Source organism: Anticarsia gemmatalis, chromosome 22 (assembly GCF_050436995.1).
Source record: "Anticarsia gemmatalis isolate Benzon Research Colony breed Stoneville strain chromosome 22, ilAntGemm2 primary, whole genome shotgun sequence".
Classification (NCBI taxonomy): domain Eukaryota; kingdom Metazoa; phylum Arthropoda; class Insecta; order Lepidoptera; family Erebidae; genus Anticarsia; species Anticarsia gemmatalis.
In genome coordinates, this window is record NC_134766.1 from 9,973,708 (window position 1) to 10,000,000 (window position 26,293).

A 26,293-nucleotide genomic window follows, 5' to 3' on the forward strand; every position below is an offset into this window, starting at 1 on the left:
ACTGCTTTTGTGCTGTACTTTTACAAACATGCAAAGAACATATATATTCGAATATCCAAAAAAACAACGCAATAACAAATTCATCAACAAAAAAAATATTCCGAGGGAAAGTCCATCCTATAAGGAATTGAATCGAAAATCTTAAGAATATTATGAACAAATAAAAAAGCCAAAAATTTATAATATGAAAGTTTTGACCCAAACATGGAGCGACAAAATGATCTAAATACAGACGAACTTTTCCTTGACCATTTCAAAGGCATTATTAGTAACACAGAATACTTCACGACATCTTACATAAGATTAAAAATAGATTATCAATAATTTTATTGAATACCGATTTAATACGCACTTGTAAAAGCAAGAGCAGTCTCGATCAAAATACTCAGAGTGGCAGCATTTGACGACGCTCGTCGAACAGACGACGCGACGCTAATTAGGTAACTTTACACAGATATCGATCTCAGAGTATGTACACGTTAATATATTAATATATTGGTGATAGCCTCTAGAACTTGTGCTTAAATCGCTTTAAAATCGGGCTTGAACACACTAAAATGTTTGGTAAAATTAGGCTGCAATCTTTTTTCTGTAATTAGTTTTAGGTAGAGAAATTATGCTCTCTCACACTATAAGAAACTCTTAGCAAATGAAGTGATAAGTTATGGGATATATTAGATTATATTATTATAACTGTAGTAAAATAACTTTTTAGCACAGGCATATCGATAGTCTTTGAATAAATAAAAATACCTTTGGTTTAAAGTTGACGACTTATCACAGGAAAATGCTAATAATATTGTTTACTAAATAATAACTTTGTGCCTATAAATATCAGTCAAATTATATCAACTTCTCATACACATATAATAACATAATTACATTTTAATCATAAACTATGTAGAATCAGTAAACACGACGTTGGCACAACGAAGCGCCGTTGATGTGGTTTTAATAAGAGCCTTCAATGATAAACATCTACACGATGTGTTTATTTACACGTTTGTATTACTTAGGGGCTCGTTCGTTTGTACATATTTACATAAATTGATAATAATTGTGATTGATTTTCTATAGCGGTTAATGATAACATAATAAAAAACATGAAAAACAATAATTGGAGAATTATGTTCACAAAATTAACAAAAAACGTCTTGAAATTATTGAACTCATAAGTTTAAAAACAATAGGAGAATTATACGCAGAGACACGGTGGCTTTAGGAAACTATGTTTAAAAAATTGTTGAGTATTTGATACTTTTAAAATAATAATTCTAGTTACTCATTTCATCGACAATTATGCACAAATATAGTGAAACCATGAGTTAAAAAGAAAAACTCTATAAATGTATAAGTCTAAAATACTTTTAAGGTTTTTACACGTGTTTTTCAATAGAAACAGCCAGTGCTAACACAAAACTATGTACAAATATCCCGGCTATTGTTGAGAGCGAGTGAATACTTTCATTGTACCACTATCTTGTACCGCTCATTGTGCTGTGTACTGCTGAGGAGAATTGGGTTGCAATGCCTAAAGCGTTGGTGTTTCTTGGAAAATATTGTTATTTCTTTATAATAATTGTGTGTTAAGTTAAACAAGTTAGTTTGGTTAAGTTGGTAGTGGTGTGTGTTTCGTGCATATTAAACAACATAACAAACGAAAAAAATCTTTAGCATATTCAACTTCTCTATTACCACAAAATCTTTGAACTTGTGCTTTCCAAACTCAACAAACAATAGATGAATAGAAACATAATTAAAAGAAAAATTAAAACAGACATACATGTAATACATAAAATCACGCCTTTTCATATCATGTACCAGGACACCTACCACGAAAATATTAGCACTAGATAAAATTTGACTCCACAGACACTAGAAGCGATAATTTTATGCACTCATTACTATCGAATAAAGCCAAGCTTTCATTATCAAAGGTAGTTCAAAAATTTGTTCCTATAGAACACGCAAGGGGGCGCTGATCAGATTACATAAAAATATGTTCTCCATTTCTACTCGGTTGTCGATTGTCGTAGGAAATCCCCCATCGTTTCCATAAGAAACCAATTCCCACCATAGATCTCTAGCTGTGAAGATTTTTGACAATAAATAATGATGTTCGCACACCATTAGTGTGACGTCACCATGGGGCTGTCAACAATGAACCAAGTGACAAGTGACGAGGGGCTCTTATAGGAACTCACGCACTGCTTTAATGTATAAGGAACTGTTATTTAATACTGGAGTGGATTATGTGATGATGGTTTGGGTTCTGACCCCTAAAATTATGTAATAGAGAGGATTTGATTGTTCATATTATTATTGGTTATTTATTATTGTTTACAATGAAATAAGTATTAAATAAGTTTGTGAGAAGACCTGTGTTATTACCTATCTTAGTGTGTGTACGGAGGAGCTATTGAGGTATATAAATAAACTACCAAAAACTACACTTTCCAATGTTCATGGCGCAATAGTTTAGATGTTTAATACCCTACTAACTACATACATACGCGCGTTAGTAGTAAGTTTGATATCCACATATAATTATAATACTTATCTTCTTCTTCTTCTTCTTATCATATGGTTAGTGGACAATCTAGTGTCAAAGTTGTTCAAGCCGCCCGAGGCCTTTGACGTGGCTTAACGACTGTTATCTTAATCGACAACAACCGGGACCGTCTTTTTACGTGCCCTCCGAAGCACGGAGACGCCCAGCTCAAATACCACTATGCGGTCACCCATCTATGGAATGACCGCGCCAACGATTGCTTCACCCATAGATCGTTTACCGACTGGTGAGCGCAACTGGCTATGAGCGCCTCAAACTTACTTACTTATACAAATTTACTACTGCGATAGATCTTTTGTTTCAAGTCTAGTTGTACTTTTTGGACGTCGTTTGTATATATTTTTTGGAACCTAATAACCTATTATAAGATTAAATATAATCACAGTAATTGTTCTTATAAAATAGCTAGCGCATTAACGTTTCGAATTAAATATATATCTAAGTTGAAAGAATGCTAAATATCGAGCCATCTTCTTCATATTGCCAGATCCAATAACTCAGAAACACAGGACTATAGTTCATATCTATGTCATATCTGTGTGATATATATTCTGCAGATGTTTTAACATAATAAATCTTCGCGGAGCAGGTACCCGACCATTACCCGGCCCGAACATTCATCATATACAGGAGAGTGGTAAGCAGCGCTTGGGGATAAAGAAAACCATAACTGGAAGTATTTCACTGAGGATTTTGTGAAAATTAAGAATAATTTTTACTTTACGTTTCTTAAACTAGTAGGCAGTCGTTAAAATAACTTCAGATGGCGACGTAACAGGTTCGATTCTCTGGCCGGGTAGGTACAGTGCTTAAGGTATTTTTTTTTTATTTTGATATATTTTTAAAAGTATCCCGGTTTGTTAAACAATCACAATGTTAGTCTCATGTGCCAGGCAATAGGCTCGGCCTGTTACATGAGACTAACATTGTGATTGTTTCATACACCTCTGCTGACTCCTTTAGGTTAAATACGCGTGATGCATGCGTGTACAAGTAGTCAGATTCATGTTTTTGAGCTCATTATAGAACTAAATATTAGTATTACATATTTTATTTATTCCATAATAAAAAAGCGTAAAATTATACATGTTACATTTTACTATAAAATTAGTTCCATATTATCTTTACACGTGAACGAGAGTGAGGTTTCATTAGGGGTCAATAAACGAGTATTTTTGAACACAAAAATGCCAAAGGTCGGACGAAAATAAGTTAATAAATAAACCAAATAAGTACGACGTAATTTGTATGAAAATAAGTTAAAAAATGTCGAGTCTACCCTCCACGTCTATGTCATGTATTTATAGTTTATCTAATATAATATAAGGTTTTATATTTTGAACGCAATTTAAAAGCTGTATTAAACAACACACGTAGCCGACATCCATACAAATATTATAAATGCGAAAGTAACTCTGTCTGTCTGTCTGTTACTCAATCACGCCTAAACTACTGAACCAATTTGCATGAAATTTGGTATGCAGATATTTTGATACCCGAGAAAGGGCATGGGTTACTTTCTACCCCGGGAAAATGACGCATTTCCATGGGAAAATTCAGGTGACGGACGAAGTCGCGGGTAAAAGCTAGTTGTAAATAAATGGTAAAGCGTTGGTATATCTCATACACATCTGGCTAAACCTGCAGGTATAAGAGGCGTAATGTTATATATAAATATGTTAGTGTGTAGTAATCAGTCATAAATCTATAGGACAGAATGATATAGCTCATTTAAAACTTTAAAAAATATATCCTTACACTTGAAATTGACTGTATCATATCACGTGAAATAATTAAAGTGAAATTTGGCAGATCGCTAGGTCACATCACGAAACGAACAATGCCTGCTTACTTTACAACCACTAGCAACAGCTACTAAATATTACTCGTAACACGGAACCCCGATCTTTTAAAAACTCACTCTTTATCGACACAGAAAACTCTATATAAAATCTCATACTAGCTCACAACGCCGTAAACTTTACAAAATGAAGTTCACACTATTACTGTTCACGATATTATCCTATATTGCCACCATTTGTAATTGTCAACCGACAGTCAGGTGCTACTACATGAAATCGGGATCCGAAGAAGAAGAATATCAGAACAGTATAAAAGAAAGAGATCCAGCCATACCACTAAACGTCAAAAGTAATCCAGCACTTCGGTTAAATCCAGATTTTCAGTTAAACTTTGATCAGCTTCATAAGTCTAATATTGGTAGTGATTTAGACTTTATGTTCACGTCTGGAATGGATGCTGGCTTTAACCAAAACACTGATGATTCGTTGACTGGTTTTGAAAATGGTTTTAATTTAGAAGCTGAAAGTGATGTGGCGTCTCTGTTGGGCGGGAATGGAGGTATGCCGATAAGTCTGGATGCCTTGTTAAAATCTGGAAAGGTTAATAATGTGAAAGTGTTTAACATAGGCGATGGATTCGGAAGATCTTCGAGGAGAATATATGCACCTAAAAGAAACGGTGATGTATGTAATTTTATACTTTTTTTAAACGGTTTATAAATTAACAACCACAGTTCTTAGCATACGTGTAAATGATAATCGCGAAGTCCCAAATTTGATAAACCTTGTTTTATTATTTCAAATGTTTTTAAATTCTATTAGTTCAAGTTTTAAATAACCCATAGACTATTGCATTTTTTTACTAGTATGACATTAAATTTGTTTTTCATTGAAGTTTCACTTTTTTTACAGATTTTCTCAAACTACGAAGAGCCGCTTGAGAACCCAGTATTGACAGATTCTATTTATCAAAATGATTATTACTAAGGTTTCAAACGTCGCTACAATAAATATATCAGATAACAATTATTACAGTATTTTTATTTTTTGGCCCTACCCTCGAATCGATAACATTTTTTAACGAAATCTCTATCTTTTTCAGTTTGATACATTTCATATTAACCGGTTCTTAACATGAAATATATTTTATACGTTTTCGATTTCATTTCCCAACTATTCACTGCCTGCGCAGGTTGTTACAAACTGGCTACCAGACTTAATGTATACTGGACTACTATACTAATATAGACTTAAGGTAAAATGCGTGTTCGCGTTAATATTCCCGTATTTTATTATACATTAAACATGCAACGCGAGAGTTTAAAATTTATGATAGCTACCAGACTCTTTCAAATATACTATTAGATATGACTACCGTAATTAAACATACACAAACTATACAATCAGAAACCCTGATCCATCACGTTGACCAAAACTAGTAGGCTTTGCACCTCATCAAATAATAATATAAGAACTCAGACGTGCCAATAATATACCCGTATTATGAGGAAAGTCACTCCATATTCCTTACCAAATACCATACTAATATGATTCGCACATATTCCTGCTATAATTGTTCTCAATTCATTAGAATAGAGCAAGGAATGCCAGGTACTATGAATAGGAAACGTTCTTCACATACCGATGTAGATAATAATATGGTCATAATGATATAGACGTATTATTGACAGAATACAAAATCTTTAGCACGGACATTGTAAATATGGGTGACCATCTAGGGTTATTCCGCACTAAGAGTTGCTCTTGTTTCGCGGGGACTTTGACAAACATACAATCAACGGACACAAAGTACAACCAATCCCGAAACACTTATTTGTGGATCGCAAAAAAATTGTCTCGCGTGGGAATCGAACCGACGACCTCCCGACGCAATGCGACCTAAACCACTGCGCCATGCAGGTAGTCAAGATCTTGGAGAAGATTTATCTATTCCTGTGGAGCGGACAAACTGTAATAAAAGCATTACTTATGAAAGTATAGTGTGTTTAATAAAGACAACTGCGGATGAATATTAAAAGAAAAAATGTCTACATTTTGGCCTAGATTCTTTTAGTTCTTTGACCTACATTTTTATCTGCATTCGAGTGCGATGTCTGAAGATTTGAATTTGTTTTAATTTCAGAAACTTAAATTGGCACGTTTCCTAAATACATAACAATGATACTAAGAATGGCTTGTGTGTTATATTTTACGAGTCTAAGGAAATCAGAATCAAAACGACACACAGTTATTTAAAAAGTCTTTCATCTGTCTGTCTATTACGCTCTAATGGCTAAACCACTAAGCTAATTTCGTTGTAAATTATTATGGCAATATTAGAAACTTATATTTAAACTTTAGACATTACTTTTCCATTAAAAAACGATAAATAAGATGTTTTAGATTTAGAAAAATATAGTTAGAAAGGTAGGTATTGTAAAATATTTTTCAAAACAAATGCTTACTTAATTATAATATTGTATAGGTTAGAATTATAATATATAGGTAACTCATAATTATTCCGTATATCCATCATATAAGAGACGTAGGAACATTGTTTTGAGGCCACCTCTGTCAAAAACTTTACTCAACAGAAATAGTAGGAAAACTTTTACGCTTAACTTCCAAGTTGAAGAACTAAGTGATCGCATTATATAGTTAACATTTTATTACATATTATGGTTAGTATGGTTACGTTATTAATAATATATCGTTTATTACGATTATTACTGTTTTGATGAAACTTTTTCAGTTAATTGACATTATACCTGTTGATTGGAATTCTGTAAAATCTCTTTGCTATTAGATTCTTTTTTTGCTGTTACTACTGTCACTGGCCTTATAAAAACATATCGATTTTTATTTAGTTTGAGAGCCGAAAAAATACTATTGTTACTAATAAGAACTTAGATTCTATTTATTTCAAACTTCACAACACATAAATAAATACCTTTTCTTACAAAGATAGTCTCAGGTGTGAAACTGAGTACTGTGAGTTATTGGAGGCGAGTCCGGTCACTCGTTACCTTACATTGTTACCCAGTCACTGTGGCACTGCGGCGTGGGGAAATAACTGAAGAGGAATGTGTGAATTTAAGTGTGGTTTTATTTCGTATAGAGAGTGTTAAAACTATGTTGGTCAGCTACGTTCTCCCGTTACTTTGGGCTTCAAATACTACTAAATAACATACAAACCTAAAAACACATATTCTTATACATAAAATGTCCATGTCACAATGTTAGTTAACGTACTCTTCCGAAACGGCTTGACCAAAATTCTGTGAGCATATTGAGTAAGTCTAAGACAGGCGAACGAGGTTGCCCACTACTAACATTTTTTTTAATTTATATGGTAAAACATCGTTTGCCGGGTCAGATAGTATATAAATAGTGACAATCAGACTTTAAACCGATACTTGTGCCCATCATACATATATTGTCCTGCTTGTTGAGGTGGGCTAATACTTATTCGTAGAGTTGAAGTGCATTGAAATGATTAATATGATTAACATATTCCATGGAGGTACCCATTTTTTACAAAAAGCAATTTAAATAAATCCTACCTAGCTGGTAATCTATGCTTAAGAGTTAAGTTAGTAAAGTAAGAAATAAAGCAACTTCAGTATTTCCAATTCATTCAAAAAGAGTGTTACTGTATATAATGGAAGTAAGTTAGTACGATGAACGGACACATGTGTTGGCACGTACTACCCTTATTTACATAGGTCTGGGGGACGCGAACAAAACTTTGTTTTATTTTCGTTCAATATTGTTAGCACGAAAATATATGTTGAACACGTACGATAGTTATTTTATTTTGGTATAGTAACAATTTGAAAAATTACATTTATTGTCTAAATGCCACAATAGAAATGATGACCTACACATGTAGAAGCCACTTTAAGTAACTTTTGACATGTGAGGTAAGTTTTGGTAACGTGCCCTATAAATGACAATAGGCTAGCTCAGCTTTTTTTTATGACAATTTCAGCACTATGAATTGCTCTTGTTTAGCGGGGTCTTTTAAAGACCTACACACAACGGACACAAAGTACAATGATTAGAATCGAAACTACTATTTGTGGATCGCAATGGAATCGAACCTACGACTTCCCGACGCAATGGTAGAGGCGTAGCGACCTTAACCACTGCGCCACGGAGATTGCCTTTTAGATGAACTTACTTTTACAGTGACAAAACGTGGGTATTTTATACAACTCTACGCCTACCCCATCGGTTATAACAAGTGTGATATAATGCAGGTATAGTAAATAAGAATAAATGGAAATAAGTTTGCTTCACGATTCCCCAGTGGAAGTGTTAATGGGATTTTCTAATTTCAGTTGAATAGTGCTCAATAGTAACCCGAAGCTTGGTAACGTGCCCAGTATTTGGCAACAGACTCTTTATTACAGTGAACTAGTGAGAACTGGGTTACACCTCTGTCTATACTTAATTTATTAGCAGACTACTTTTGCCTGCAGTTCCGTTCGCTTGGTTGTCTATATGGCCGTTGTGTTTTTCTGGTACGACACTGCAAAGTTTCATCAAAATCGAATCTGTAGTTTTTAATTAAATAACAAAAATCCAAGTCTCAAAACATTGGTGACTATAATATTTGTATACACTAAATACTCGCCCCGATTTTACTCGGATTACAAATCTTAAAAAATATACACTAAAACCTTCCTTGGAGATTGTTCTATGTATTATTAAAAACCGCATGAAAATCCGTTCAACAAAAGTTGAGTTTGTTGTGAAGGAACAGATTGACAGATGCGGCAAGAGGATTTTAGTTTACAATATGTACTGAATGGGTATACAGGTAACGGCATAGATTAGAAAGGAGAAAAAAAAATAGATTGATTTAAAAAAAAAGGCTGGTTTGTGTATAAAGCTCACATCGTAAAAAGCTATAAAGCACTATCATGTGCAGGTCTATTAACTGTTCCTAGTATAGGCCCATAAAGTGCGGTCAGCGCTAATGTGGTGCTTTATTACGTTATAAATAAGTCTAGACGTTATGTACACTCTGTAGAATAGCTGTAGTGATCATAGTAGTGCTCAGCGGTAAACGATCGGCTAGTTAAGCAACATTAGAAAAGATGTTCCTTAGATGGGTGGTCACTTATTGTTATTTCAAATATTTGTCTTTGTGCTACGGAGTAAAAGTAAAATGTCGGTCCTAATTGTTTTCAATTAACAGATTACTATTTCAACACTAGTTTGACCACTCACCATACGACAACTAGAACTTGAATATAAAGTAGGTGTTTTAAAAAGCAAACTATACGTAGACCTAGTGCAGAAGACTCTTGGTTGACTGTTGTACGCACCCGGCAATTCTTTCCAAGTGGACCTAAGATTGTTTATTATTGATGTATCAAGACTGTTCAAGTATTTTGGCGCCACATATAAATAATAAATAAATATTGAGCATAACTAAAACACTACGGTATAAATGAGTCCAGACGTTATGTACACACCCTGTATAATAACTACAGTGATCATAGTGGAAGGTGTGTAGTTGATGTTAGAACATTATGAGGCTCAAGTAGTCAGTGATTTATTTAGTAGTCGTATCAAAGGAATAACTAATGACACGTTTTATGAGAATTATGTGTGTTGTTAATAATATAAGCATGAAAGTTTGTCTATCTGTCTGTCTGTTTTACTGTTATTGTTAAACAGCTAATCCGATTGTGATGAAATAAGTAAGTAGATAGTTAAAGATGGGCCTATTTCAACCTTTTAGAAGTTGATTTTTAAACCAGTAAATAATAAGAAATTGAGATCAAAAATCCCTATTTTAGCCGTAGTAGAAACTTGTAAACGAGCAGAATCCCGCGAAACAAATTAAATTAATTTCGTATGCGAAACTCATCAACTCTATTTTTCTTAGATAAATAATTTTATTACGTCGGGAAAAAAGTATTTTCGCATTATAGTATGTTTGAACTTGTAATAAAATCTTTTCTCTACACAAAAAAGCTCGATATTTGGTATATAACCTCACGAGCCCACTGAAAGGAACCTAATGAACCCTAATGAAGTGTACTCATTTGTTATTCTTGAAGCCAAAGAGATTTTATTACATTTTCATACATACTATAATGCGAAAAGACTTTTTCCCCGACCTAATATTTACAGTAACATTTTGAAATAAATAATTTCACACAACTAAGCATATAATTTATCAAAAAAATATTCAATACACATAAAATATTGACCAGCTATATCCCAGAACGTTCAAACCTTCCACAAAATATTTGAAATACAAAATTTCATCCCTAGATTTCGGTTCAGGAAGTGATTTTAAACCTTAACTCCGCATCGAGGCTGTATTTACGTATATTTCACGAGTGAACCTCGGAAAGGAAGTGACGATAAAAATGAAATATGGAAGAGAACTTGTTGTTAGTTTATTTATAGAATTATTTAGTGTATGTTAGATAAAAATAGTTTTAAAAGTTAGGTTTTATCTTTAAAAATTGTGTAGGTTCAGAAAAGATTTTATGCCCTAAAACTACTAACCTGGTGTCGTGGTTTCGGATCCCACACCATCCCAAATTATGTTTTTATGTGAATTGCTGTACTTTGTGCAATTTAACCTACTTAAAAAATGAGGCTATTTTTGATTCGACTCATTCTCGACTATAATAATGTTTATCTTATTTAAATTTTCGTTAAATACTCACAATTTTGACTTTGGAATTGATCCTTGGAACCTCCTATTACATACCGTTACTATCTTACTCTGGACCACAGGAGAAAGTAACATAGTATTATAGTCAAAACCAAATACTACTTCATCTATATATACATATTTCACAAACTACACAAAATCTCCAACTACCCTCAATCTATACCTACAACAAACTTAGTTATAATCCTACCCCAGTTGGTCGGTAACCGCATGAACGTAGGCTGGCAACACTAATATCTTAATAACTGATATTATCACGGGTCTCTGCACTCTTACCTGCGTATAAACTATTAATTAATACTGAAAAGTAAAGGCTTATACGTAGTTGAAACTGTGAGAGAGGTTAAGCAAGTTTTGTAAAGTCTTTAGGGATGGGTGGCGGTATACATTAATTAGTGTTAATTTTTTAAATATTTGGTATCACAAATACCAATCACAAGCTAATTGGTGCGGCACCGTTCGCATGTAAACAAAGTTCCAGCAGCAAAAAATCTTTAGGTTATCCACTAGCTAAATTTCATCAAAAATGGTTCAGTAGTTTAGCCGTGAAACAAAAAACACCTCAGATTTTGTGTCTAAGTGTCTCTAAAGTTAAGAGTAATTTGATATACGAACGAAACCAAGCGGATCAACAGTAACTAGTCTTTTACGCTATAGTTATTGAACTATTAATGCCTGTAGCTCAGTTTCATTCTTAACTTATTTTCTAAAAACAATATTATCTTTATCAAAATTTTCAAAGAAACAACCACAAATCTAAACAACTTTATGCCATCAAAAACATTCTGTAAAAACCTCAAGTCTCGCCGTAAAAAGTTGTGAGATCTATATAACACCAAGTCGATTAATCTATTTAGTCTCTACTTATAGGACCTTCTGTCTTAAGTTATTACGTATGTTATTATCATGCCAATTAAAAAAAATACCTTTAAAACAAATAGACCGACCTGGCCATCGCATGATTTAATTATTAGTATGTTTCACACTAATCAGCACGACGAGAAGACAAGTTAATGCTCCTTAAATGTTAATGGCGAATTTGTGTTTTCTTGCGATGACCAAGTCGATCTATTTGTTTTAAAGGTATATTTTTTTAAATTGGCATGATAATAACATACGTAATAACTTAAGACAGAAGGTCCTATAAGTAGAGACTAAATAGATTAATCGACTTGGTGTTATATAGATCTCACAACTTTTTACGGCGAGACTTGAGGTTTTTACAGAATGTTTTTGATGGCATCTCACTTCTTTTTGTAGAGCGAACATAAGTCCGATTTGTGTGAAAAGACGTTTTTTTTTCATAATTCAACATATTTTCCTATGGGAATGTTGTTCAGTTTCATGGGCTAAACACCCTTACCCACCCTATACCACCTCCCGTTATGCCTCATATAGTAGGTACCTATTTATTTTATTTTCTACAGTAATAATAATTCATTAACTGCAAATGTAACCTTGTAATCTTATACATTTATATGGGATTACAAAGTTATTGTTGCAGTTGGTGTATTTAGAAAACTGGACCGAAATTAGAAAATATTACATTTTTCCCATGATTAAGACACTAAACCCTATTTGTATTCAAAATTTTAAGCTTCTAAGTCTGCTAGAAGTACCTTAGACTTTTGATGATCGGTGAGTCAGTGAGTCAGTGAATCAGTGAGTGACAAAATTCAAAATTTTAACAAGTTGTCATTCTTAAACCACTGGCTCAAATTGGCTGAAATTTTAAATATACCGTGTTTATACAATGACTAATCAGTTGCTGAAAATCCAGGCTTCTTGTTTTATCCACAACGAAATAATAGGGGTGTCAAAAATAGCCCGAATTGCTTCGAGAAAAGGATGTTACGGCCGTGCCGCTTTTTTTTTGCTCGACTTGCGGGGGCACTTCCGTGCCCCCAGATAAGTAGGAAACAAAAATGCTATCAAGTTACAAAAGCACTCAAAACTTGTCCAAAACTGAGTAACAATGAAAAAGCACTGTTTATTTGTTAGAATGATATTAAACAATCGTTCAAGAGTTTGTTAAACTGATTGTTAACTTTTGTAATAACTGGTGTCTGCCGAATTTATTTGGAACTAGCTGACCCACGCAACTTCGCTTGCGTCACATAAGAGAGAATGCATCATAATTTTTCCCGTTTTTGTAACATTTCTCGTTGCTACTCCGCTCTTATTGGTCGTAGCGTGATGATATATAGCCTATAGCCTTCCTCGATAAATGGACTATCTAACACTGAAAGAATTTTTTAAACGGACCAGTAGATCCTGAGATTAGCGCGTTCAAACAAACAAACGAACAAACAATCAAACAAACAAACTCTTCAGGTTTATAATATTAGTATAGATTTAGTTTTATTCATATGATATGACTGCATTTATCATGAACAATGAACAAACACATTATTATGAATGTTCATTAAACAGCTTTGCTCAAGGACAATGTTCGATAATAATAAACCTCTAACGGACAAATTTATTGATTTATCCTGAAATAGCTAATGCATTAATTAATCAATAACTTGCAACTGAATATCGCTATTATCGATTATGCAACACGCAATTTTAACTATCTTACCAATATAGTCAGATCTCTCTCTCTCTGATTAGTATTTGCTCTTTTTCACTCATATGCAACTCATAGCATGCTGTAATAATCACCTTAACCACTATAACACATCACCGTTAAATTAAAATATGCTATGCACTATCACACTTTCAAAAGAACTTTATTGGTTCTATTCAATAATATTCAATTCTCAAATGTAAAAAACGAGTCTCAAACGCAATGAGAATTAATAATAATAATAATAATAAGCCCGCAGGGCACCTTGAGGCGAGGTGACGGGGAGTAGCGACCCCGCGGTACCTGAGTGCTCCAGGGGGAAGTCACCCTTCCTCATCTCCGGCTTGCCTTAGTTGGCTGGTCGGAGTGAAAACTGACGAGGAAGCGGTCCCCCGCCTCTGGCTTGCCTTCATTGGCCGTCCAGAGTGGAGTCGCAAGGGCAGAGCTCCCACTCTGCTCGGAGGACGGATGCCGAGCGTAAGTGGCTAGTGGGCCAGTGATGCCGGACCCTCAGGGAGCAAGTGATCTGAGTTTAACGTCCAGCGAGGCCTCTCCGTCCTTCAGCCGCTCACGTCCCTGTTGCCCCCTTGTTGCTATTTATGCGACTTGTTTAGGGTGGCCCAGTTTGTGAGTTGGCAAGTCTCCGCCTGCCATTTTTACATGTTTTCAACATTGTTATCGGCAGGCGCCATAGTCCCCATAGATCCCCTGGTTTCCAGTCCATAAACACCCCATCCCAATAGCCCAAGTAGTTTTTTCCCATTAGTTTTGCCATAGTTCCACACAGTCCGGTGATTGTCCTTGGGAGCATTTTATAGTGTAAACAGGGATAATCACCGGATTGTGACACCATACATTTATTTAAAGATTAAAGCCGTCTAAAAAGGGCCTCTATGTGTTGGCTTCGGCCCCACGCACGCCTTCCAAATGTCCGGGACTCTGTAGTCCCGAGATATAAAAGAGACGTACATAATAATAATAATCATTTATTTCAGACAAAGTCCATATTTTACATACACATTAAGGCTTCGATTACTTTTTACACTTTTACAAACATACAAACAACGGACACAAAGTACAACAAAGCTCAAACAATATCTGCGGACCGCACAAATATAACTTCCATGCAGAAATCGAACCCATGACCTCTTGACGCACTGGCAGTGGCGTAGCAACCACCTTAACCACGACGCCACGGAGGCCGTCAAACAGTTGTAATTGTATTATTTTCTCTGATAAAAATGCTGTTCAAAATACGACAGTGAATACATATTTCTGTTTTTGACAGTACAAGATTTAATTAAGTCATTTGTCGGTGATATGTAGGTCACGTATCGTTCTGCCGTGTTCGAGATATTGAGGTTTCAAGTAATCGGATTACTGCGTTTAAAATGACCACTTCAAACGTTCATCTGTCCAGTTTGATGAAGTACTTTACCGTTAGCGCGGTTCACAAAAATTGTGTGGTTTGAGCACAAATGAGGTTTTGGGAACACTCTTGATCAAAGCAAAATGCTGCCATAGGAATTTCAGGATTTTCAGCAGGCTTTCCCAGAAAATAGGTTCATAAAACAAATACCTATAATAATTATTATGATTGTATGTATTTCAAAGCAAATCTAACGAGATATTAGGTCGGGGAAAAAGTCTTTTCGCATTATAGTATGTACGAACTTGTAATAAAATCTCTATGGCTTCAAGAATCACAAATGAGTACACGGTTCATTAGGTTTCTTTCAGTGAGCTCGTGAGGTACCCAAATATCGAGCTTTTTTGTGTAGAGAAAAGATTTTGTTACAAGTTCATACATACTATAATGCGAAAAGATTTTTTTCCCGACCTAATATTAGCATTGTTACATATTTACTGCTAAATATTTGAGAATTACTATGTACCGGATTATTATAGCATTATAGGAACATTAATGAATAACACTGATGCTTAAATTTTAAATAATCTGGGGGTAGGTTAAGTTCATAAGTCTTTCTTGTCTTTGTGTTATTAGCAAATCGACCTAGAAAAGATCATGTTACCATGACAACTGTAAACAACATATAATTTTTTTGTTCTACAGGCCCATAAAATACGTCACTTTTGAAGAAAGTATATGCCTTTCAGCTACAAGCCATTTGAAACACAAAAAATTGCTACATTATCACAAAAAACTATCAAAAAGGTGTCTTCTCACGCGAGTGACACCGCAGGCGACAGCTAGTAATAAACATAAAACAATAGTATTACTATAAAGAGGGGACTTTGTTCGATGGCTCGCGGCGATCAGCGCCAATATGATATCAAAGGTTTTTTGTTAAAGCCTTATATTTCGAGGTTTTGGAGATGTTTAACTCGTAATACTGTATCAGGAATAGTGGCGTATCTTTTATGGCCTTTTTAATTCACTTTTTATAAATTAATTTTAGATTTAAATAGCTTAGTGGGAATATAAGTGGTGTATGATAGCCGAGTAGTATAAGTTGACACCTACCACTCAAGTGGTCGCAGGTTCGAATCCGAGGCAACATACCAATGATTTTTCAAAGTTATGTGTGCATTTGAAATAATTATCACTTGCTTTAACGGTGAAGTGGTAATATGGTTCACTAATCAGTACAAGGTGACGTTGGTTTAGTTTCAGTGCGTAACAAATATGAGTGTAATAAATATGTGTTGTTTAGACATACTGTGTGTTGGCTATGATCGTAATCAGTATTCTTCAATCTTATTTACGTGACGACCACATAATGTAGGTAGTAACGGGCACATCTTCAAAGAAAACAAAACCACTTACAACTCCTCAAATAAAAACTTATGACTGTGACTACAAGCCATCTGAATACTTTAACTTTGAAGGTTATTTTGAACTTAAACTCGAAATAAAACGATCAGTCAAACGCTTCTACCTGTCTCACTAAAAGAAAACAGCCGTGGTATTATAAAATCAACTTCTCTTGAGTTGTGTGTTCACATAGAATCTATGTTGTCAGTCAGGTGTCAAGTGACGAGATGCTAAGTGACGCGCTTCATCTGAATATTATACCTGACTAATATCTGGGGGCACGGAAGTGCCCCCGCAAGTCGAGCAAAAAAAAAGCGGCACGGCCGTAACATCCTTTTCTCGAAGCAATTCGGGCTATTTTTGACACCCCTATAATTTCGTTGTGGATAAAACAAGAAGCCTGGATTTTCAGCAACTAATCAGTCATTGTATAAACACGGTATATTTAAAATTTCAGTCAATTTGAACCAGTAGTTTAAGAATGACAACTTGTTAAAATTTTGAATTTTGTCACTCACTGATTCACTGACTCACTGACTCACCGATCATCAAAAGTCTAAGGTACTTCTAGCAGACTTAGAAGCTTACAATTTAGAAAACAAATAGGGTTTAGTGTTTTAATCATGGGAAAAATTAAATATTTTCTAATTTCGGTCCAGTTTTCTAAATACACCAACTGCAACAATAACTTTGTAATCCCTTATAAATGTATAAGATTACAAGGTTATATTTGCAGTTAATGAATTATTGTTACTGTAAATAGGTACCTACTATATGAGGCATAACGGGAGGGGGTATAGGGTGGGTAAGGGTGTTTAACCCATGAAACTGAACAACATTCCCATAGGAAAATATGTTGAATGATGAAAAAAAAACGTCTTTCCATACAAATTGGACTTATGTTCGCTCTACAAAAAGAAGTGAGATGCCATCAAAAACATTCTGTAAAAACCTCAAGTCTCGCCGTAAAAAGTTGTGAGATCTATATAATACCAAGTCGATTAATCTATTTAGTCTCTACTTAAAGGACCTTCTGTCTTAAGTTATTAAGCATGTTATTATCATGCCAATTTAAAAAAAAAATACATTTAAAACAAATAGACCGACCTGGCCGAACTTTTTACGGCGAGACTTGAGGTTTTTACAGAATGTTTTTGATGGCATTATGATGACAGGGATATACTGACAAGCTTAAAATATACAAGATGTTTCAGTGAGTAGAATTTAACAAGACACTGTTAGATTTGTTCAATATGTGTTTCCAAAATTGTATGATTGACATACAAAACTAATATATAATAGTAACTTTGAAACTTTCGCGTTACATGTGTATTATTAATGAGGCTAGGGCAATTAACGCGATTAGGCATTTTTTTTTAATCAAACTCGACGAACCAACTCCACTTTAAAAAAAAAGAACCAACGCCTTTTCTCAAAAAGATTGAGTACTATTTAAATTGCACTCTTGTCACTATTAATGGTTAGTTACCTTTAACGCGGAGATATCCTTAAAAATCGCGGTTGTTATCAACTAAGACACCAAACGTAAAGCTTTATCAAAGACTTTCGAGAGTTGCAACAATTTTGACACTATAATGACCACAAACCAAACGATAAAACCAAAAAAAAACAATAAGACCATGAATATAAAGTTTGTCATATTTTCAGGTATACAATGATATTTCTGGGAACACAAACAGTCTCAAGTAGCGCCACTTGTCCGTGGATCGGAGACAAGAGACAATAATCCCGCGAGACGTCTCTCCACTTACAATTGACAACTGATCTCCAGTCACACTTCAAATGTTACAGAAAGGTACAATAATGTACGATATTCTAGGCTTTTCTCACGATTATTTAGCTATATTCAGACTTCTATATCAATATCATAGATGTGATTGGCCAGCCCGCCTGTCATTTTTTGGCAGCTAAACCGTTAAATCGATATTAATGAACTTTTAGAATATTTTTTTTTAAACCAACTCAAGAGCAGTTTCAACGTAGAATAAAACTTTGCTCGAGTCGACTATATCTATATCGAATATATTATAAAACTGAAGAGTTTGTTTATTTGTTTGAACGCGCTAATCTCAGGAACTACTGGTTCGATTTGAAAAATTCTTTCAGTGTTAGATAGTCTATTTATTGAGAAAGGGTAAAGGCTATATATCATCACGCTACGACCAATAGGAGCAGAGTACCAGAAAAATATGTTACAAAATAGGGGAAAATTTTGACCCATTCTCTCTTATGTGACGCAAGCGAAGTTGCGCGGGTCAGCTAGTTGACAAGACATAGTCCTCCACCGGATCAGATGATAGCGACCCAGACTATGCTTGTTGCCCGGCGTGAGCTTCTTGATAGCGAGCAAAGCCAAACTTCGTCTTAAACACATGCACTCTCATGACTGCACTCGGAACAGACAAACTGACCGATGCTGTTGTAGTTTTACTAGATTTTAAATGTAAACGAAGTAAAACTATTTTGTTCGGAAAGTAAGTAGCGTTCTTAGTCCTTGTCTACTCCCTGTGGGAACGAGCGTGATTTTACATATAGTAGATTATGTATTACATTAACAAAGTAATTATCTATTTGTATTATAAGCAAGTAAAGCCGTTGTCCTCAAGTAGTTAAAAATGTAAGTATTCAAATATTTGTAGGCCTTGTTTTTATTGTTAACAATTATTCTATTTGAGATCAAATAAAATATTCCGCTGAGATTTCTATGCTGAATACATTTTTCATTTGAGAACTGAATTTCTGTTTTGAATTTTTATGAGCCTCGTAAAATAGTGAGCCGAGTCGCAGGAAAGATATTGTTTTACAAAAGTTTTTTTGTTATTGTTGAACGCTCGTATTTCTAAAAGCACAGAAAAACTCTTTTATAGAAACATTAGTACAAAATCCACTGCAGTTATTTGATAAAATTATGTTTATACGACTTTGAAAGTAACATTCTGAATCTGTTTATACTCGTAAAACCTTCAAGGTAACGTTAATATAATGAATTATTTTCTTTTGATCATTCCATACCAAAAATATAGCACTTTATCCTGATATTCATTCATAATTACATTTATTAAACACTGAGCTTTTAACAATAAACCCACAGTCACACTTCACTTACAAAAACAAATCAAAAGATACCACTTTTAAGACACTTCACTACACTACTTAATCTACAGGGTGTATAAATATAATTGTGGTATAAAAATAAGTTTGCAGCGCAATCGGCGCGGTGAAGGGACGCGATCGGCGCGCTCGTTCGTAGCCGACTAACGCGCGTCGCTTGCCAACGGCGCGGGAACTGAGAACAGCTGACAGAAGTCATCAATGAAACTCGTAGCGCTGTAGACCAACTGTCTACGAGAACTCGTAGACGTCTACGATATGAGTGTATTTTTTTTTGTAAATGCATGTAATGAAACTAATGTGGTTAAAGTTTTTTGCTTCTAGGATTAGTCATTGTCTTTGTGTGCTGCGTTTTTGCTAAGATTGACTCATTTTATTTGGGTATTGAACTGTTTTCATTAAGGAGTTAAGAGCTTTTATCCTATAATACATACATAAAATTAAATGCTAATGAATAAGGTAAATTTGGCCGAAAAGTAGTTTATTAATGAGATATAGGTAATTGAGCAATTTTGCGGTTGTCCATAGATGGGTAGCCGTATATTTAGCCGGTGGAAAGTCGTGTGAATTGAGTAGTCCAAGGTCTCTCCGTGACTCTTGTTTAGTTTGAAAAATTATAAAACAATTTTACATTGGCGTAATACGAGTATTATCACAGCCAAAAAACTTTCTCACTTATAATATTAAACTCGAGATCTACCTTCCATTTCTCGCACACTGAATATTTTATTCATACATTTTGATGTAAGAGGAAAACATAAATAGAACCGTTATACAGGGTGTTCAAAATCAAATACTTGTGTAATATGTGTTATTTGCTTCGTTGAACGTTCTATGTGTGTGTGAATATTAAAGAGAGATGTTCATTGATGCATGTATGCGTGTGGGAGTTTCAATGATTCGAGTTAAGCACGCAATGGTAATGCTATCATTTGAAATATTACGCATGACTGTACTACAGAATACGCGAAAAATATGATTAACTAGCTTTTTCCCGCAGTTTTACCTGCGCGGTTTTTAATCGTGTTGTAAGTATGTTCCATTCAGGGATATTTGTTTACATGATCTATCAACATTTTACAAAACATTTTAAGCCAAAGCCGCCAAAGGGTAACAGATAGAATTACTTTCATATATTCACTAAAGACCGACAACTTAGTAGAAAGCCCTAGTATGCACGATTTAGCTAGAGTGTAATTAAAAATTTGGTGTAAGCCCAAAATAAAGTAAGGCTCGTTACACATATATTCGATTAGTCATTAGTCGGCTTAGCCGGGCGGCATTCAAATATGTGCAGATATGCGATATTTTGCTGGATACGTATTGCAAAACCGCTCACTGCCAGTCGATGCTTTAAAAGCAGTCTAACCCTTTAGAACATTGACTCGACTCAAATTCATGTAATTATCATGTTCCATAGTCGATCTATTCAAACTGTCTGTCGATTACTCAGCCCATTAAACCTGTGAACATAGCCGTCATAAACCGTTCCAGGTTTATTACCTGACAGATAAGCTTCGGTTTAATGGCGAATTAATACATAATGACCACCTTTCGGCTTTCTCTACGCAGCAGAATGATTCATTAACATGCAGGTTTTTGGGAGGCAGCCTGTTTATTCTTTAAATAAACAATTTTGATTTTAAAAGTAATGGCATGAAATATCAGGTTGTATATACATCGCCACAAGGAGGCGCCGCTTGGCAGCCACATTAATTAATCAACTTGGTTAAGTTGATAGTAGAACATAGGTTTTAAAAAACGATTAAAGATATTTTCACTGCTAAATTGTAAATCTAAATTTTTACCTATGTAGGTGGACGTAGAGTCACCACTTTGATCCTGGGTCTTTTGGGTTTGCTTCAAAAATTAAAGCAAAGTATACGAACAATCTGAAATGATTTTAAAACACCCCAGAATTCATAATATTATTATGCAAAGGATTTTCAACGCGATTGAATATCATAAACCTTATTTGTTTATCCGACGCTTCTCGAATTTTATCGTCCGTGTGAGTCCTGCCTCAATCCATGACTGTAGTTGATGCAATTCTATATTATTAAAAACTACGTGTATAAGTCGCGAGAATTTTATCTATAAAACTTTTTCTGAGGGATGCAAGGTTGCATTTTTTCAATGTCAATAAAATATTCAAAACGTTTAAAATATCCATCTAAATGAATAAACCAATGGTAGCTTTATACCTGTGATATTATTCAACGAGACGAGGCCTTCGGGTCCATTCGGCTGTGTTCGTGGACATTCGGGAATGTTCGGTGACACTTGAGGTCACATATTGTTTATTCCCAAAGGTCTAGTTTCAGTTGAAATAAATGGATTCAGTTGATATATTGTGATATTAAATGTGTAATGTGAGTTTTATAATATAATTGGCTTTTTGAACATTTATTTACGAGATAGTTTATGTCTTAGAAATTTGTAGTTCAAATGCAGCAACGACTATAAAAATAATAGACTTTATAATAGTTTTTTGTATGGTCACTAGTCATAGTTATTTGAACGAACTTACTAATTTTAACCGTGTTCAGAGTAAAGCGATGTTCATCTAAGTATCACTAAGCGACTACCCATCTATGGCGAACCGGCGTTGAAAGTTGCTTAACCCCCTGACCGCCTCCTGACAAGCGCAAAATCATACGTGTGAAAAAATACGGGTATAAAGTATGACTTGAATTAACAGGTTATATTAGGCGACCTGTATGCCGAATTTCATGATAATCCATTTAGTAGTTTTTGTCCGAATTGAATGAAAATCAACCATAATCCAACAACTTAGTAGCAAGCCTTGTATGCATTGCACAAGATTGGAAGCTGATGAATTAATATAAAAAGCAGAACTTAGAATTCCAATGCCCCGTAAACTTATACAGCCATGCCGCCTATTTAATACAGCTACTTTATTTGGAAAATAAACAAAATTCTCCATACATAAATCCAAACAAAACTTTCGCTTTAATGAAATTATCAAATATTCTACCAAAATATCACCACAATATAATTCAGTACAATAACAGTTAATTCAAACATCATCAGTGTACAAATGTAAATAGCGCACTCATCGCTGCACATCGTACAATAGGCTCGCTCGACCGTCCTCACTGCACTCGATCGTTCCACGTGAACTGCTCGGTACAATCATTACTCACATTATTGCCTGCTTCTGAGAATTTTGTAACGTTTTATTGATTTTACTTTTGATGCTGTGCTTTAAATAAAAAAAGGCGCTGTTCTTTTTAGGAGTATTTATCGCTGTATTATATTTAATTTATATCTGTTTAGCCATTAAGCACATGTACATTCGCGTTGTTTTTTTAATATATACTTATGGTATGGAAAACGGGCTCGTTTTCTTCCTAAAGAATATTCTAACATGGACTTTAGAAGTCAACTTTGCAGGAGTTTATTTATGTAAGTGTGTGCATAATGCACAAGTAAGATATCTATTCCATCACTCTCATAACTCGGTTGGTAGTTACATCGACACGATCTTAGCGGTCAGACTAATGACTAATTTTCGTGACTTTACATTGCTCTCAAAAGCACAGAGTTTTGTAACCTTAATTTTATATTCTCGGCTTTTTTTTCTAACCATTAATATCCCACTGCTGGGCAAGGGTCTCCTCCGCAACGAGGGAGGGATTAGGTCTTGAGTCCACCACAACTTGCGTGGGAGGTGCCAACTTATACCATTCGGCTATCACTGCTTCCTACTCGGGGCTAACAATGGGAATTTCTAAACACAAGAACTCAGTACTAACTCTTTGTCCTAGCCAAATTTGAACCTAAAACCTTCACGTAGCAGTTATATTACCCTTGGGTTCCAAACTCTATTAGCCTTCTATAAAATCATATAACTAACTATATAACTATTAGTGATAGAACATCGAAGCACCGAGGCACAGTTTAGTTCGTGGCGCGTCTCCGAGCTACATTATTCAATGATGTTAATACATGCTGCATTATGTATGAACTATGTACATGTATGTTAGTATGAACTAGATGTATAATACATACATGTATGTAGTTAATAACTAGAGATGAAACGGATAGCAGTTTGGCCGGATACCGGATACCGGATATTCGACCTACCACCTGGCCGGATAGCCGGATATCCGGCCGCCGAATATTCGGCGGACCTTAGCCGTTTGGTGCAGCGCACACACACTTGGCGTAGGCGACGCGCGAACGACCGGGTCGCCTCGGTTTGATTCGGGTCTTTTCGTTGATGAGCGAAGTTAGCAATTCTTTCATTCATTCTTTTTTATCATCATTCATTTCATCATTTGACGTTATCTGTCGATTGCAGTGCAGACACGTGCGTGATTTTAGGTTATTAATATTATTTCATTGTGCTATTGTTATTTGAAAATTTCAAGTTGAATTTTAAAAGATTTAACAACGAGAAATGGCATCGGCGAAGAAAAAGTCGCCCTTATGGGAATACTTTGACATAAACAGTGAAAATAATAAGTTAGCTGTTTGTTTATTATGCAATGTTAACATTTCACGTGGCGGCGAAGGCAAAAAAGCAGGTATGTATCTAATAAATCTAATAGTCCATGCTTTCATACTATCCATACTAATATTTTAAATGCGAAAGTCAGTTTGTTTATTTGTTTGTTTGTCCGTCTTTCACGTCGAAACGAAGCAACGGATCGACGTGATTTTTGGTATGGGGCATGGGGATAGTTTGGGGGCTGGAAAGTGAAAAAGACATAGTGCTCATTCACGTTGACTCGCGGGCGCGGTGGCGGGCGCGGTGGCGGGCGCGGTCGCGAAATATCAAACATATGGCGTAGTTCCCAAGTGTTCACGAACAAACCGTACGCGCGGTCTAAGTAGCGGGCGAGCTAGCGGTGTCGCGCGCGGCCCGCGTGGCGCGCTCGCGGCAATATCAAACGCGTGAAGATGTTCGTGTGTGTTCACGTCGAACTAGCGGTGGCGGGCGCGATTCACTCGCGACGTCGAGTAAGTTCAACCAGTTTGAGCCAGTTTGAGCCAAACGCCCGCCTGGCGGCCAACGTGAACACAAATCGCCACGTCCCCGCGCTCGCGACCGCCACCGCGCCCGCGAGTTCCAACGTGAACAAGCACATAGGCTACTTTTTATCCCGGAACAATATTACATTCCCGCGGGATGACGTCGTGTAGTCCACGCGGGCGAAGCCGCGAGCGGAAAGCTAGTAATAATCTAATTGCAATTCTTTATTTATCGAGTACAGTATCTTGCATGTTTAAGTGCAAGTTTAAAGTATTTATTTACATTAAGTATTTAATTTTTTTTTCTAGGTACTTCTGCTATGAAAAATCATTTAAAATCAAAACATCCAGATGAATTTCGTGCAGTGAATAAAGACAAGGCCGCTGTCGAGCCTACTACGATTTCTTTAGCCATTGCGGGGACAAGTTCATCGTCATTTCCAAAAAAGCAATTGACTATGACAGAATCTTTCGAAAGGAAATTGCTCTGGGATATAAATGATGCTAAAGCCAAAAAGTATCATTATTTAGTAGCCGAAATGATTGCACTCGACAACGAGCCATTGTCCATAGTGGATAGAACCGGATTTACCAGACTCTTAGAACAAGCTTTACCCCGCTATAAATTGCCAAGCCGGACTTATATTAGCCAAAAAATCGTTCCTGATATATATGACAGAATTTACGAGAAAATCAAACGTAACATTTCGAGTGCCTTCGCTATTTCAGTAACTTCTGACATATGGACTTGCTTACACAATAATGCTAGCTTTCTGAGCTTCACAGCTCATTGGATATCATCTGAATTTAAACTAGAACACGGAGTCCTGGCAATGAAGCCTTTCTCAGGGTCACACACAGGAGAAAATATATCCATGGAACTTAACACTGTCGCAAACCGCTGGGATATTGAGCACACTAAAATACATTTGTTAATTCATGATAGTGGTGCTAATATGGTGAAGGGTGTCCGTTTGGCTAAGTACGATTCTGCTAGATGTTTTATACATACACTTCAAAGAGCAATAAACGAGTCACTCAAAGTGCAGACTGAAGTGACAGCAATGATTGCTGCTGGCAGGCGACTTGTAACGCACTTCAATCACTCAGGTTTAGCTCAAGAAAAACTGCTGACAATTCAAAAAGAGCTAAGTTTACCCGAGCATCAATTAGTGCAAGATATTAGCACTAGGTGGAATTCCACTTTTTACTTGATTGAACGTTTGTTAGAACAAAAGCGTGCCATATCATTGTATGTTGCTGATCACGATACACTCGTAAATTTGACAGCTCAACAGTGGAGTTTAATGGAGCAGTGTATCAATTTATTAAAGCCCTTCGAAGAAATAACAAAAATAACAAGTTCTGGACTATCCTGCGTGTCGGAAGTTATTCCACACGTAACTGCTTTAAAAAGATACTTAGATAAAGCTGAAACTGAGCAAAGAACTCCTGATTTATCACATATGCGCGCCTCGTTAAAAGCTGAATTAGAAGTTCGTTTTAACTCCATAAGTCAAGACTCAAACTACTTGATTGCAACTTACCTAGATCCGAGATTTAAAACAAAATACTTGGGGGTGATTGACGCTGAAAGAGCACGCCAGGAGATCTTGTTGGAATATTTAAAAATGTCTTGTGAAGAGTCCTCAAGTAGCAGTTCATGTTCAACACCGGCTAAAAAGAGTAGAGGAGAGGAGACAGAGTCAGCTGTATCTCGCAAAGCTCATGA

General features: G+C 35.5%; 3 protein-coding genes across 3 annotated transcripts in view; 2 read left to right on the plus strand and 1 right to left on the minus strand.

Moving 5' to 3' along the window:
• LOC142982569 (inactive dipeptidyl peptidase 10) overlaps nt 1–26,293 on the minus strand; it is a 533,383-nt gene that overhangs the window by 389,089 nt on the left and 118,001 nt on the right. The window lies entirely within an intron of this gene.
• LOC142982846 (uncharacterized) lies at nt 4,527–5,403 on the plus strand. Its single transcript, XM_076129540.1, has 2 exons — nt 4,527–5,058; nt 5,287–5,403. Exons 1-2 carry the CDS (start codon nt 4,561–4,563, stop codon nt 5,359–5,361), a joined length of 573 nt encoding a protein of 190 aa, XP_075985655.1. The 5' UTR covers nt 4,527–4,560; the 3' UTR covers nt 5,362–5,403.
• LOC142982779 (zinc finger BED domain-containing protein 4-like) overlaps nt 25,201–26,293 on the plus strand; it is a 1,445-nt gene continuing 352 nt past the window's right edge. The window contains exon 1 of the mRNA XM_076129463.1: nt 25,201–26,293. This exon is cut by the window's right edge and continues 352 nt beyond it. Within this exon, the coding sequence (XP_075985578.1) occupies nt 25,395–26,293 (899 nt within the window). The 5' untranslated portion in view covers nt 25,201–25,394.